The sequence below is a fragment of the Bison bison genome, unplaced genomic scaffold, assembly GCF_000754665.1.
Source record: "Bison bison bison isolate TAMUID 2011002044 unplaced genomic scaffold, Bison_UMD1.0 scf7180017864088, whole genome shotgun sequence".
Classification (NCBI taxonomy): Eukaryota; Metazoa; Chordata; class Mammalia; order Artiodactyla; family Bovidae; genus Bison; species Bison bison.
The window spans coordinates 2,298,348-2,312,660 of record NW_011494660.1 but is presented as its reverse complement, the minus strand read 5'-3'; the positions used below and the strand labels follow the sequence as shown (position 1 = coordinate 2,312,660).

The following is a 14,313-nucleotide window of genomic DNA, read 5'->3' as shown; positions in this document are numbered from 1 at the left end:
TCTCCTCCCCATGAAGGCATCTGGTCACGCCTCCTGACTCCTGCTGGCCCTACAATGAGGCTGCAATGGGTGAGCCTCCTGCTTCCAACATGTTGAAAAAGGGCAAGTCACCTTCAACCAAATCAACAGGGCACTTGCAGCCCAGGCAAGCAGAGAAATAAGGAGTTTCTAGGATGATAAATTGGTGCCACAAACTGTTGGCCAAGGAAAGGGTCCAGATATCCTGAAACACAAACTAAGCACACCGTCTTTCTGGCAACGAGCACAGCAGGCAGAGAGCCCTTTCTCTCTGCTACCTTCTCTCGTCTCCCAGGTTTCAAAGAATCAAGTTCCATGATTATAAATGAATTCACCATTCCTGTACCCCATGGTATGGCCAGCTGATTAAAAGTCTCATCATTTCTTCATCAACCCAAAAATCCAGCGAGAATAGGTAATTGTAATAGAGTTGGCTATTAAAATCATGCCTTGTTCACACCCCACAGCCTCGGCTCAACCCGAGACGACCACCTTCCTCTTCCCTCGAGTGGCTTTAACTCGCCCAGGAGGGTGGCATCCACACCTCTGTACAAGGCAGGCTTCCTTCTCGGCTCAGGAGAGGGACTTCTTCCTGCGGATCTTGGGTTTCTTCACGGGCCGCAGATAGGGGTTATCGATGATACTCTCCTCCCCATTTCGGCTCCCGGACAAGGAGGGGTTCTGCTGCAGAACAGAGGTGTTCTCCTTCTCGGCTCCAGAATCATCCGGGCTGATGTGAAGAGAGAGGTTCTCTGTGTCCGTCTGCTCGTCCTGCTCCGAGGAATCCGTCTCCTCCATCTGCTGCATCTCCAGCTCCGACGGAAGAAGAGCCGTCAGGTAGGGGATGGTGAAAGGCCTGGCAGCGATCAGTGGAAACGTGCTGACGTCATCTTTGAAAAGACTCTGGGTCTCGCCTGTTTTGGCCATGAAACGGGTGAGTGCCCGCTCCACGTCGCGTCTCTGGGACGCGGCCTTCTCTCGCAGGACCTGGTAGTCTGACACGGGCTCGCGGTACGTCGGAGTTTTGATGTAGGTGTCGGGGTCGGGAAACTCAGGGAAATGGCTGGGGATGTGTGGCGGGTGGGGTCGGTTCTGTCCTGCAGTGAGGGCCTTGGGGGTCACCGGCTGATTGGTCACCGGAGGGGCGGTGATGACCATCCTCTGAGACCGTTTTGCATACGCAGGGAGAGTGTCCACATTGAAACCCATCTCGACAAGGGTGACCACAATATCTGACAGTGTGGGCTGGGTCCTGGCTGTGTGCTCACAGTAAGACTTGGCACTCCTTCCAATTTCTGAAATGTAGCTCTGCAGCATCTCTGTCAGTGTTTCCACAGATGCTTTCTCAGCACTCTCAAACCCTGCCTCTGTCAGCAGGGAGCTCACAACCACTTGCAGGGTTCGCCTCCGGGCCAGATGGTAGTTATCAGCAGGGTTAGTGGACTGTTTACTTCCTGATCTCGTTCTGGAGCCCGCAGCCCCGGCAGTGGCCGTCGCGTCGGCCATCTTGCCCTGGCGTAATGTCTATAGTTTAAAATTTTATATTCAAATCTGTGATACATTTAATAACATTTTATACAAGGCATAAAATTTAAGTTGGGGAGGTTCACTTTTCTTTGCCTATGATGGCATGTTGCCTTATTTACATTTGTCAAAAATGTTAGGGGAAACACTGACAGAAACAGCCCACCCTGGCCAGGCACCATAGTAACCATATGCTTGAGTTATTTTACAATGGGAGATCCTGGTAAGGAACACAGAACTAACAAGCCACCACCAGCCAAAATAATTTGAGAAAGGTCAGAAGGAGATGCCATATGTCCTACCAACTTCCCAGAATTCTCCTCATGGGAATCCATCTTGGCCGAGCAATGATTGGCCAGAGACAATCTAGAAACTAATATCATCACCATAAAACCCCAAACTTCAAGCCATGTGGCAGAGTAGTCCTCCAGGGTTCCCTTACCTTCTTGCTCTTCACCTGGGCGCCTCTTGCCAGTAAAGTCTCTTGCTTTGTCAGCATGTATGTCTCCTTGGACAATTCATTTCTGAGCATTAGACAAGAGCTCATTCTCAGCTCTGGAAGAGCCCCCACCCCCACCACAAAACAAAAGGGCTGGTTTTCCTCCACTGAATTTGTTTTCTAACTTTATATAGAAAGATAGATATAAACTAACAAAACCTGAACAGCATTATAAATCAGCACTATATAATTGACATTTATAAAATATTCAATATGACAACAGCAGAAAGCACATATGAAGTATGTGAAATTCAGGCTTATATGAAAACATATGATTTTCAGGCTTATATGAAACATCCACTAAGATGTATCCCATGATGTAACTCATCAAGGTCCTAAACCATATATCAACATTTAAAAGAATAAAAATCAGACAAAGTATGTACTCAGATCACAGTGGAATTAAACTAGAAATCAATAACTGAAAGATAGTTCAAAATTGTACAAATATTTGGAAACTAAGTAGCACCTTTTAAAAACTACTAATAATTTTTGGCCACATTGAGCAACATGTTGGATCTTAGCTTCCTAACCAGGGATCAAATCCATGTTCCTCTCAGTGGAAGCATGGAGTCTTAACCACTGGACCCCCAGGGAAGTCCCAGTAGCACCCTTTTAAAGCACACTTGAATCAGATATTAATCTCTGTATGGCTATTCCTCTGTCAATATCACAGTTTTGATTTTATACCAAATAATAATTCTTGACAGCAGGTAGGCTGATTCCTTCCATTTTGTTTTTATTTCAAAATTTGTTTAGCTATTTTAATTCTTTTGTCTTTCAATATAAATTTTAGAATAATTTTGTCTGTATGGACAGAAATATCTTACAGGGATTTTGATAAGGAATTGCTTTTACCTTGTGTATTGGGAGAACTAACACCTTTGATATGCTGTCTGCTAATTCATGATCACTGTATAGCTCTCCTTTTATTTAGATCCTCATTGAGTCATTGAGTCAACATTTTGTAGTTGTCAGCATACAAGTACTCCACTTGCTTTGTTAAATTTATGCCAATACATTTTATATTTTAAGTGATTTTAAAATTTTATTTTTTTGAAATTTAATTTCAGTCTCCATTGTTCATTGCTAATATGTATGTATGTATGTATGTACAGTTAATTTTTATGTTGATCTAATAAACTGCAGCTTCACTGGAATCACTTCATAATTCTAAGGGTTTTGGTCAGATTCCTTGGGATTTTTTATGTACACAGTCCCGGCAGCTGCAAGTGGTGGTAATTTTATTTATTCCTTTGCGATCTGTTGGTTTTTTGTTTTCATGTGTTGCTTTCTCACACTCTCTGAAACGACACACTGCACTGAATAAGAGTGAAGAGAGTAGACATCTTTACTTTGTTCAGTCTTTTAGCATTAAGTATAATGATAGCAATAGATTGTACATGTTGTTTAACAAATTGGGGAAATTTTCATTTATTCCTATTTTCGGAGAATTTTTATCATGAATGTTACCTTTTGCCAAATGCTTTTTCTGCATCAATTAATATTATATGGTTTTTATTCTTTAGTATGTTAATGTTCAGTTCAGTCGCTCAGTTGTGTCTGACTCTTCACGACCCCATGAATCGCAGCACGCCAGGCCTCCCTGTCCATCACCAGCTACCGTAGTTCACTCAGACTCATGTCCATCAAGTCAGTGATGCCATCCAGCCATCTCATCCTCTGTCGTCCCCTTCTCCTCCCCTCAATCCCTCCCAGCATCAGAGTCTTTTCCAATGAGTCAACTCTTCGCATGAGGTAGCCAAAGTACTGGACTTTCAGCTTCAGCATCATTCCTTCCAAAGAAATCCCAGGGCTGATCTCCTTCAGAATGGACTGGTTGGATCTCCTTGCAGTCCAAGGGACTTTCAAGAGTCTTTTCCAACACCACAGCTCAAAAGCAGCAATTCTTTGGCACTCAGCCTTCTTCACAGTCCAACTCTCACATCCATACATGACCACAGGAAAAACCATAGTCTTGACTAGAGGAACCTTTGTTGGCAAAGTAATGTCTCTGCTTTTCAATATGCTAATTTCAAATATTTTATGCCTTGTATTCCTGGAATAAACTATACTTTATCACAGTGAGTAATTTTTAAAAACTGTTGCTTTTTTATTTTGTTAAGAATTTACACATGTATACCTGTGGTGGATTCATTTTGATATTTGGCAAAACTAATACAATTATGTAAAGTTTAAAAATTAAATAAAAGTAAAAAAAAAAGAATTTTTGACTCTATAGTCATGAATAATATTGCTTTTCTCTTATGGATTAATTGTACTTTTTTCTCTCACAAGTTTAAATAATTTTTCCTTAGTTTTAATTTTTGGAACTTTATGATTTATCTTGATTTGGACTTCTTTATTTTTAAAATTTATTTTATTGAAATATGATTGATTTAAAATGTGTTAATTTTTACTATACAGCAAAGTGACTCAGCTATATATATATATGTGTGTGTGTGTATGTGTATACACATTCTTTTTCATGTTCTTTTCTATTATGTTTTATCACAAGATACTGAATATAATCAGTTCCCTGTCCTGTACAGTAGGATCCTGTTGTTTATCTATATTATATATAATAGTTTGCATCTGTTAATCCCACTCTCAGTCCATCCCTCCCTGACCCACCTGCCCCTTGGAAACCATAAGTCTGTTTTCTGTGTCAGTGAATCTCTTTCTTCTCATAGGTAAGCTCATTTGTGTCATATTTTAGGTGTGAGTTTCTTTAATTCTGTTTGTGGTTAACCAGATTCATGAATCTGTAGTTTATGCCCTTTTTTCTCAAAATTTGAGAGGCTTCCATCCACTATTTCTCTGAGTACAGGGTCATTCTCCTCTCTGGAAGAGAGTCTTTGTGCACTAGAGGACTCCACTCTTCTCATGAGTGTTTCTGCAGGGGTGGGCCAGACCACGTCAAGAAGAGAGGTGAGAATAAAGAGATAAAGTTATAAAGGATAAAGATACATCCTCTCCTGACAGCTGAGTGTTTTGTGCCTGCCTCACGCTGGCAGCTTAACAGGACATAAATGAGTCAGATGCAGGACCTACAGTGACAAAGGCCGTTTCTCACTTCTTAACAACACTGAAAGGTGAGCTGACACAGTACTGTAACAATTTCTGTATAGCTACGTGACCTGTTCCAGGTTGTATGTTGTTTGGTAGTAGAGATTCTCCATCAACATGCCTGGTTCACAGTCCTTTGGGAAGGTCTATTGATACCAAGGGTGCTAGAAACTAAACTGGGGATGGACAAAGTGCTCAAGGAATGCTCTTATTACCACTGTTTGTGTTCCTGAATCTCTGAAGACTGAAAATAAATGCTCTTACATCCAGATTAGATGACCCAAAGATCACAAATCCAGAAGTGGGGTATTAGTTACTCTATTCATTGATGCACGTGTGATTCTCCACTGACTTGTAGGTGCTAAGAGTGGGACAGCAGCTATCATCTGAAAATTGAGTCAAAAATGTGGAGAAAAAATGGTATCATGAGAAGCTGTCCAGAATTGTCATTAATTGAGTGGGATTTCTGTCTGTGCCAAGGAATTCTTGTCCCTTTGGGCCTTACCTCACTATTATACCTATTAGTGTTTAGGAAAAGCAAAAACAAAAACTTTAACATAGTCCATTTCTTTAGAAAATAACTCTATTCCCAGAGCCACTATTGATAGAGCTACTGCTGCACAGTAATTCCTATGGCCATACTCCAAATCATACCCTGAGGTTAAGAAATGTCCTGATTGTTCATGAAGCAATATGGTATCTAAGATGCTAGTCTGTAACTTTATGCATGTCCAACAAGGCCATGCCTTTGCTTTCTGACTTTCCAGGTGTGCACAGGCATACTCAGATGCTTACACACATACGCCCACTCACACAGCTGGAATGACATTGCTTCTGGTTGGTCTCATCCTCATAAAGGGGCACAAGCCTGGCAACCACCCTATTGGCCCAAATTGCTTTGGCAAAAGACTGGATGCTGAGTGAACTTCCCAATGAGCTGATGTGTGTTTTTCTTCACTGAATCTCCTGTCTTCTCTTTCACCTCTGCCCCCTATGACTGAAAAAAATTTACTTCGCACTGTGACTCTGAGCAAGACGGGAGAAGCTGATCCTGCTTTCCATTCCCATGGGATTTCATCTTAGTTATACCACCTGAAAGCCAATATTTCCAATGTTTTTGATAACTGTTTTCCTTCAGTAAAACCCCAGGAAGGAGGTGTTGGCTGTCTTGTTTGGCAGAGTGCATGTAGGTGGTCTTTTCTGCTGCCATGAAGGAAAGAGCTGGTCACTGATGATCTCTGGTCTGGTACTCCCACAGAAGGCAGTAAGACCTCACCTTCATGGCCCTTCAGAAAACCCTCTGCAGAGGAAAGGTCAGAACCAGTTCTTGAAGGATGAGTTGGAAATAGTAGGAGTGGAGGATTGAGTCTATATAGGTGATGATCTGCTCCCACATGTGGTCTCCCCACTGCAGGTGTGCCTGGGATCATCACCTGACCAAGACATCCAAAGGTGAACCCTTGAGCACTGACCTTAACTCCTAAGGAGAAAATATTTCTCCTGAGAGCATGGGAAAGCTATTTCCTCCAGGGTGAAGTGAGTCAAGAGAGTCCACCAGGTAAAGATGAATAGTGTGGGATAAGTGCTCCCATAACCAGTTGTTAAGTTTATTTCTAAAATAAGAATAAAGAGAATCTGAAAGAGGCATGAGCATTTCTTCATAGCAAATAGCAGGTATTTTTGACAGCTTAGATGCCTGGTCTTGACTCTTTCATTTTTTTCTCAGTTTCTTCCTGAAGAAATAAATGAGGTCTCATTGCACTGTGGCTGCTTTGCTTGTTTTTGTTTGTTTGGGAGTTTGTGACAATTCCCATTTTATTCTCTACCATCTCTAGTAAGAGGTCAGTCAGCTCATATTCTGGTAGCATTTGATGTTTTGTATTCTACATGTCAATTCAGTCTTGATGAATTGAACTTTAAACCATCAGAAATAACAAGTAAGAATACTTCTATTTATACAGAATAGGCCATTTATTGGAGAACTGCTTATTTATAAAGAAAAAATGAGTATATCATTATACAGTTTATGCTGCTGCTACTGCTGCTAAGTCGCTTCAGTCGTGTCCGACTCTGTGCGACCCCATAGACGGCAGCCCATCAGGCTCCTCCATCCCTGAGATTCTCCAGGCAAGAACATTGGAGCGGGTTACCATTTCCTTCTCCAATGCATGAAAGTGAAAGTGAAGTCGCTCAGTCGTGTCTGACTCTTAGCGACCCCATGGACTGCAGCCTACCAGGCTCCTCCATCCATGGGATTTTCCAGGCAAAAGTACTGGAGTGGGGTGCCATTGCCTTCTCCATAGTCGGATATAATTAATTGATTATATAGTTTTGAATCCACAAGAAAAAGCATTTAAAAACTAACGGCTTTGCCTTAAGAAGCATATAAATAATAAAATTGATTAATTAAGTTACTTCTGTTGAGATTTGAGACAACTATGCTGTCAGTTTTCTTCCATTTTGTGTTCTAAGGTATAAGGCTCCCTCAGTCATTCTCACTATCTAGTAATTGGCTTCAGTTAAAGCAAGTAATAATAATAAATGGTGACTAGTGGGACAGGATCTCTGCCTGACTCAAGGATTATAGCCACTGCCAGTTGTGATGGGAAAGCCATGACTCCAAGGATCACGTCTGTTTCATTTGCTCTTTATGCTGTATATTCTGGTATTCAACACTGACAAGGATTTCCAGGACAAAATACATTCAGTCAAATCAAATATTTGCCTCAACTCTGTGAAAATAACATATTGAGTAAAAACAGACCCAGAAATATATATCCACAAAAAACAAAAACACTATTTGGAAAAGAGAAATGCAACCCAATGTTCATAACAGTGTTATTTGTAACTGCCAATATATGAAAACAACCTAAGCCTCCATCAACAGATGGATCGATAAATAAGATGTGGTATATATACAATAGAGTACCACAAAGCCATAAAAAAAGAAGGAAAAACTGGCATTTGTAGAAACATAGGTGGACTTGAAGGACATTATACTAGATTAAATAAGTCATACAGAAAAAGACATACAGCATGATATCATTTATATATGGAATCTGAAACATACAACAAACTAGTGAATGTAACAAAAAGAATCAGACCTACAGAAATAGAGAACAAACTAATGGTTACCAGTGGGGACAGAGAAAAGGGAGGGCCAATATATGGGTAAAGAATTAAGAGGTGCAAACTATTACATATAAAATAAATAAGCTACAAGGATATATTGTACAACACAGGAAATATAACTGTTTTAGTAATAAACTGAACTGAACTGATAAAAAGAACATAACATTTTAAAATTGTGAATCACTATATGGTACACCTGGAACTTATATAATATTGTATTATGATGACACATAATATGTATTATATTTATATCATAGTGATTATATATGTATTATAATGACACTTTAATTTTTAAAATTAAAAAAAAAATCTGGCTCAGAAAGAATTGACAGGACCAGTAACAGAACAGTACTACACAGATGGACCAGGTCTTCTTGGCTAACATCTCAGGCCCTTGATAAAGAAGCACGTAAGTCCAACATTTAATGGAACCTCAAGGAATATCTGAATTGTCAATTGTATGAACTTATTTCACATTACTCACCAATTTTTACCTTTGATATTAAGATTTTAGATATGCTTTGCAGTTATAAACCATGCTGAAATGAATATCCATACATGTCTTCTTTATTCATATGTGTACTAGAGTTTCTCTAAAATCTATTCACAGATGAGGAGTTTTAGGCTGAAGGTCTTGCACATTTTTATCATTCATGGGCATAGACAAATTATTCCTCAAGGTTGTGTTCCAGGGTTCCTTTATGCTGGTGATGTAAGATGAATTGAGTCCTGAATTTAAGGTGGGTGGGGAGCACATTTACTAAATTCCTTTTAATGTCATCACATCAGAGTATCAGACCTGCTAGTTTCCTTCCAAATGCCCATCTTCTTCCTTTACTAAAGAGCTTGAATGTTGCATACAGTCTTCAGCAACATCTTTAGCTTTAAACTCTCAATTTTCCAATTGTAGGGTGGATAACAGATCAACGTCCTACTAGCAAGTGAAATGTTGGTAGAAATCCCTTAGAAGCACATGTATTCATTAACAAAAAAAGTGCAAGGTTATTGGGAAAAAGCCTCTCTGCCCATTTGCACCTTTAGAGCTTGCCTGGAAGGGAATGTGAAGCGAGGAGGCACAGCAGCCATCTTGTGACCTTTCAGTTCAGCTCAGTTCAGTTCAATCCAGTTGCTCAGTCGTGTCCGACTCTTTGCAACCCCATGAATCGCAGCACGCCAGGCCTCCCTGTCCATCATCAACTCCTGGAGTTCACTCAGACTCACGTCCATCGAGTCAGTGATGCCATCCAGCCATCTCATCCTCTGTCATCCCCTTTTCCTCCTGCCCCCAACCCCTCCCAGCATCAGAGTCTTTTCCAGTGAGTCAACTCTTCACATGAGGTGGCCAAAGTACTGGAGATCCAGCTTTAGCATCAGTCCTTCCAAAGAACACCCAGGACTGATCTCCTTCAGGATGGACTGGTTGGATCTCCTTGCAGTCCAAGGGACTCTCAAGAGTCTTCTCCAACACCACAGTTCAAAAGCATCAATTCTTTGGCGCTCAGCCTTCTTCACAGCCCAACTCTCACATCCATACATGACCACAGGAAAAACCATAGCCTTGACTAGATGGACTTTTGTTGGCAAAGTAATGTCTGCTTTTGAATATGCTATCTATGTTGGTCATAACTTTCCTTCCAAGGGGTAAGTGTCTTTTAATTTCATGGCTGCAGTCAATATCTGCAGTGATTTTGGAGCCCCAAAAAACAAAGTCTGACACTGTTTCCACTGTTTCCCCATCTATTTCAGGTAACATGAATGAGGATGAAACCTTGCTAACCGTAGTGGACAAGACACTTTTTTGAGGATCCACACACCAATAATAGCTGAGAATACACTTGCATCATTGGTTGGGAATTTCCCTTTACCTATAGGAACTGCTCACTTGGAGTTATCTCCCTTGCCCTCCATGGGAAAGGTGATGGCAATGACCTTTCCAATGATCTTCCCAATGAAGGCGATGGCTAAAGCAGAGTTACGGAGACTCCATTGCTGTATCTTCATCTGGAATAAGAATATCCTAGTTCCAGAACTCTAATAGGATTGACTGAGTCATCAATTGCAAACATTTTTGCTGTTCAGCTCCTCCCTTTGCTTAGACCTGCTTTCCTCATGACCTTATTGTTGTATCTCCCCAAAACTCTCCCCAGTGAACCTTCTTCAGTCTGAGCTTATTTCCAAGGTACACAATCTAAGACACACACAAAGCATGCAGAGCACAAATATTGAAAGAGTCCAATGTCACTGGTTGGATATCATAACTGCCCTGAACTGCACTCAGGTGTTTTGCAATATAAGACAAATAAAACTAAATGTATTTAAGCTTCTGCCATTTGAACTTCTATTTATTTTAGCAGAATCCAGTTCTAACTGGCAACTGTAGTCTCACGTGCTTGGAAAGTGGTCAAGGTCCTGTCAAACTTGGGAGTGTTAAGAATATAATGTTTTCCCTTATGTTATGAGGTTATGTAAATACAAAGAAGGTGAAAATGGCCCTCAGCTTTTCCTCCTCTCACTCTCCCCAAACCACTCTTATTCTATGGTTCAGCAATATGGAAGTACCTTTAAAACTCAGATTTTGCTTTATTCGTCTTTACCACAAGCTATTATTTCCATCTGAGAATATTTCTCTGAATCTTCCCCTGAAAGAGCTTCCCTAGTGGCTCAGACAGTAAAGAATTCTCCTGCAATGCAAAAGACCTTTGATCCTTGGGTCCAGAAGATCCCTCAGAGAAGGGAATGGTAACCCACTCCAGTATTCTTTCCTGGAGAATTCCATGGACAGAAGACCCTGGTGGGCTACAGTCCATGGGGTTGTAAAGAGTTGGACACTCCTGAATGACTAATCCTCTGAAAACATGTCATTCTTTACAACCCAGAACTGGCTCATTAGCATCATTCCCTGGATACTACACTTCTACTATCTTCCTGTGGCGGACATAGCTCCTTGCCTACACAATAACTATTATCCCTTCTATTTTGATGGTGTAGTTTTGAACTATGTTCACTTAGCTAAATTGGAACTAACTTCCCCAAATTTCTTTCTGTATGGTTTTGGATAAGGGTTAACCAGGAAATAACTTGTGTAAGATTTAAAAGGCAGAGGTGAAACAGCAGGCATTGTTTAAGCTCTGAAGTCTGCATAGAACACTGGTGCTGTTGTTCTCATGAGTGTTGTCTCTGCCTTTTTGGCCACCTTGCTAGCTTATGACTCCTGAAGCTCCACCAGACTGCCTCCTCCAGCTTCTCTGTGTTTTGGGCAAGGTGTATGCATCACTCCTTGGCAAAGAGCACTGACTTTTCCCATAGGCCACCCATGTCATTAAGGTTAGAGGCAGTGAGAGACATATGTAGGTTCCACTTTATTCTCATAGCTTGCAGGCTGCCCTCATGCTTAATTCACAGGCTTTGCTTTGTCATTGCAATGACCCATCTCACATCCACCTTTCTTGTCTGATGGCCAGGCTGGCTTTAGGCTCAGAACCAAAACTGGACATACAGGCAAAAGTCTACACACTTTATTGTCCTCAACTTCAAATGATCTAATGCTGCCAATAAATCTCTTATTCTATACAACATAGTGATTCTGTTATTGCATCATGATGGATACACTTAAGAACAAATTCCTATTTATTCAGTGTTAATATGATCAGCTACAAAACTAAATTACCCATACATTGCAGTAAGACTGGCTAATGATTTGTGAGTGCATACCACTGGATGAGGCTTCTGAGAAACTGAGGGTGAGTGTTCTTTTTGTTCTTTGACCTTCCTCTACTTCCCTTTTGGAATTCAGATATAAAGTTGGAGCTCCAGCAGCCATATTGCAACCTTGAAAAAGGAAGACAGAAACCAACATAGTGAAGCAGAAGGAAGGAGCCTGGGTTTCTTGTGTCTTCCTTCAGCTTATAACACAGCCCTGGCCAGTCAACTCTAGGCTTCTTTATGTGAAGGAAGAAATCTACAGTTTAATGAAACAACAATGAAAAAAACAAAAAAAAAAAACAAAAAAACACTGAGTTGTGAGTCTATAGTCACTATAAGGCTGCCCAGTGGACAATCCACAAGTCAGAGAACAATTATACCAAAGAAGCTCTCAAACTGTTGTGAAAGTTCTAGGCCCTGCAACAGGCTTCACAAGCTGGGGATCTGACAAAAAGACTGAGGATCTTCAGGAATCTGATTGGAAGTTCAGCAGGACTTTATTACAGAATTCCCACAGGACTGGGGAAATAGAAACTCTTGGAGGGCACACACACACACACACACACACACACACACACACAACATGTGTGCACCAGAACCCAGGAGAAAGGAGCAGGGACCCCACAAGAGACAGAGCCAGACTCATCTGTGAGTGTTTGGGAGACTCCAGCAGAGGCGTGGGTTGACAGTGGCCTGCCTCTGGTCAAGGGAAACTGACAGCAGCAGTCCCGGGAGGTGCAGCACGCTGGTATAAATTCTTTTGGAGGAGGTTGCCATTAGCCCTATCATAGTTTGGCCCCAGGCCAAACTACAGGGAGGGAACACAGCCCTACCTGTCAGCAGAAAATTATATTAAAGATTTACTGAACATGGTCTTGCCCACCAGAGCAAGACCCAGTTTTCCCCACAGCCAGTTCCTCCTACCAAGAAGCTTGCACAAACCTCTTATCCTCATACAACAGAGGGAAGACAGAATGAAAACCACAACCACAGAAAACTAACCAAAATGATCACATGGATTACAGCCTTGTGTAACTTAATGAAACTATGAGCCATGCTGCATAGGGACACCCAAGATAGATGGGTTATGGTGGAGAGTTCTGACAAAATATGGTCCACTGGAGAAGAGAATGGAAAACCACTTCATCATTCATTCTTTCAGAATCCCATCAGCAATTAAAAAAAAGGGAGGGCAGCAAAAAGATATGACACTGAAGAATGAACCCCTGAGGTTGGTATGTGTCCAATATGATACTGGAGGAGAGTGGAGAAATACCTCCACAAGGAATGAAGAGGCTGAGTCAAAGCGGAAGCAATGTGCAGTTGTGGATGCATCTGGTGGTAAAACTTAATCCAATACTGTAAAATACAATATTGCATAGGAACCTGGAATGTTAGGTTCATGAATAAAGGTAAATTTGAAGTGGTCAAACAGGAGATGAAATATCGACATTTTAGGAATTAGCAAATGAAAATGAATGGGAATGGGTGAATTTAATTCTGATGACCGTTATATCTACTAGTGTGGGCAAGAATCCCTAAGAAAAGTAGTCCCCCCAAAAAAAAAAAAAAGAGTTCAAAATGCAATACCTGGGTGCAATCTCAAAAACGACAAAATTATCTAAGTTGAAAAAATTATATTGTCTTATGCAGTTATCAATAAACATAGAGGAAATATTTAACATCATTATATTATAATGGGGGGCTTAAAGGATAAAAATTTTTAGACTTCATTTAAACTGGTAATATTTCAACAAAAATAGACCCTGAAAAGTTCAGTTCAGTTGAGTAAATCAGTCGTGTCCGACTCTCTGCGACCCCATGAATCGCAGCACCCCAGGCCTCCCTGTCCATTACCAACTCCCAGAGTTCACTCAGACTCACATCCATCGAGTCAGTGATGCCATCCAACAATCTCATCCGCTGTCGTCCCCTTCTCCTCCTGCCCCCAGTCCCTCCCAGCATCAAAGTCTTTTCCAGTGAGTCAACTCTTCGCATGAGGTGGCCAAAGTATTGGAGTTTGAGCTTTAGCATCATTACTTCCAAAGAAATCCCAGGGCTGATCTCCTTCAGAATGGACTGGTTGGATCTCCTTGCAGTCCAAGGGAATCTAAAGAGTCTTCTCCAACACCACAGTTCAAAAGCATCAATTCTTCGGAGCTCAGCTTTCTTCACAGTCCAACTCTCACATCCATACATGACCACTGGAAAAACCATAGCCTTGACTAGATGGACGTTTGTTGGCAAAGTAATGTCTCTGCTTTTCAGTACGCTGTCTAGGTTGGTCATAACTTTTCTTCCAAGGAGTAAGAGTCTTTTAATTTCATAGCTGCAGTCACCATCTATGTGTGTGTATGTGTGTGTGTGTG

The 14,313-nt window shown here is 41.2% G+C and overlaps 1 protein-coding gene across 1 annotated transcript; it reads right to left on the bottom strand.

Annotated features, from left to right (window-relative positions):
• Window positions 1–6: 6 nt before the first annotated feature.
• LOC104987165 (transcription initiation factor TFIID subunit 8) lies at window positions 7–1,537 on the bottom strand. The gene has a single exon (XM_010837953.1). The coding sequence runs from the start codon at window positions 1,522–1,524 to the stop codon at window positions 592–594; it is 933 nt and encodes a 310-aa protein (XP_010836255.1). The 5' UTR covers window positions 1,525–1,537; the 3' UTR covers window positions 7–591.
• Window positions 1,538–14,313: the final 12,776 nt, after the last annotated feature.

Bases quoted from the DNA above. Each gene is read 5' to 3' on its own strand.
- LOC104987165 (XM_010837953.1), bottom strand. From the start codon at position 1,524: ATGGCCGACGCGACGGCCACTGCCGGGGCTGCGGGCTCCAGAACGAGA.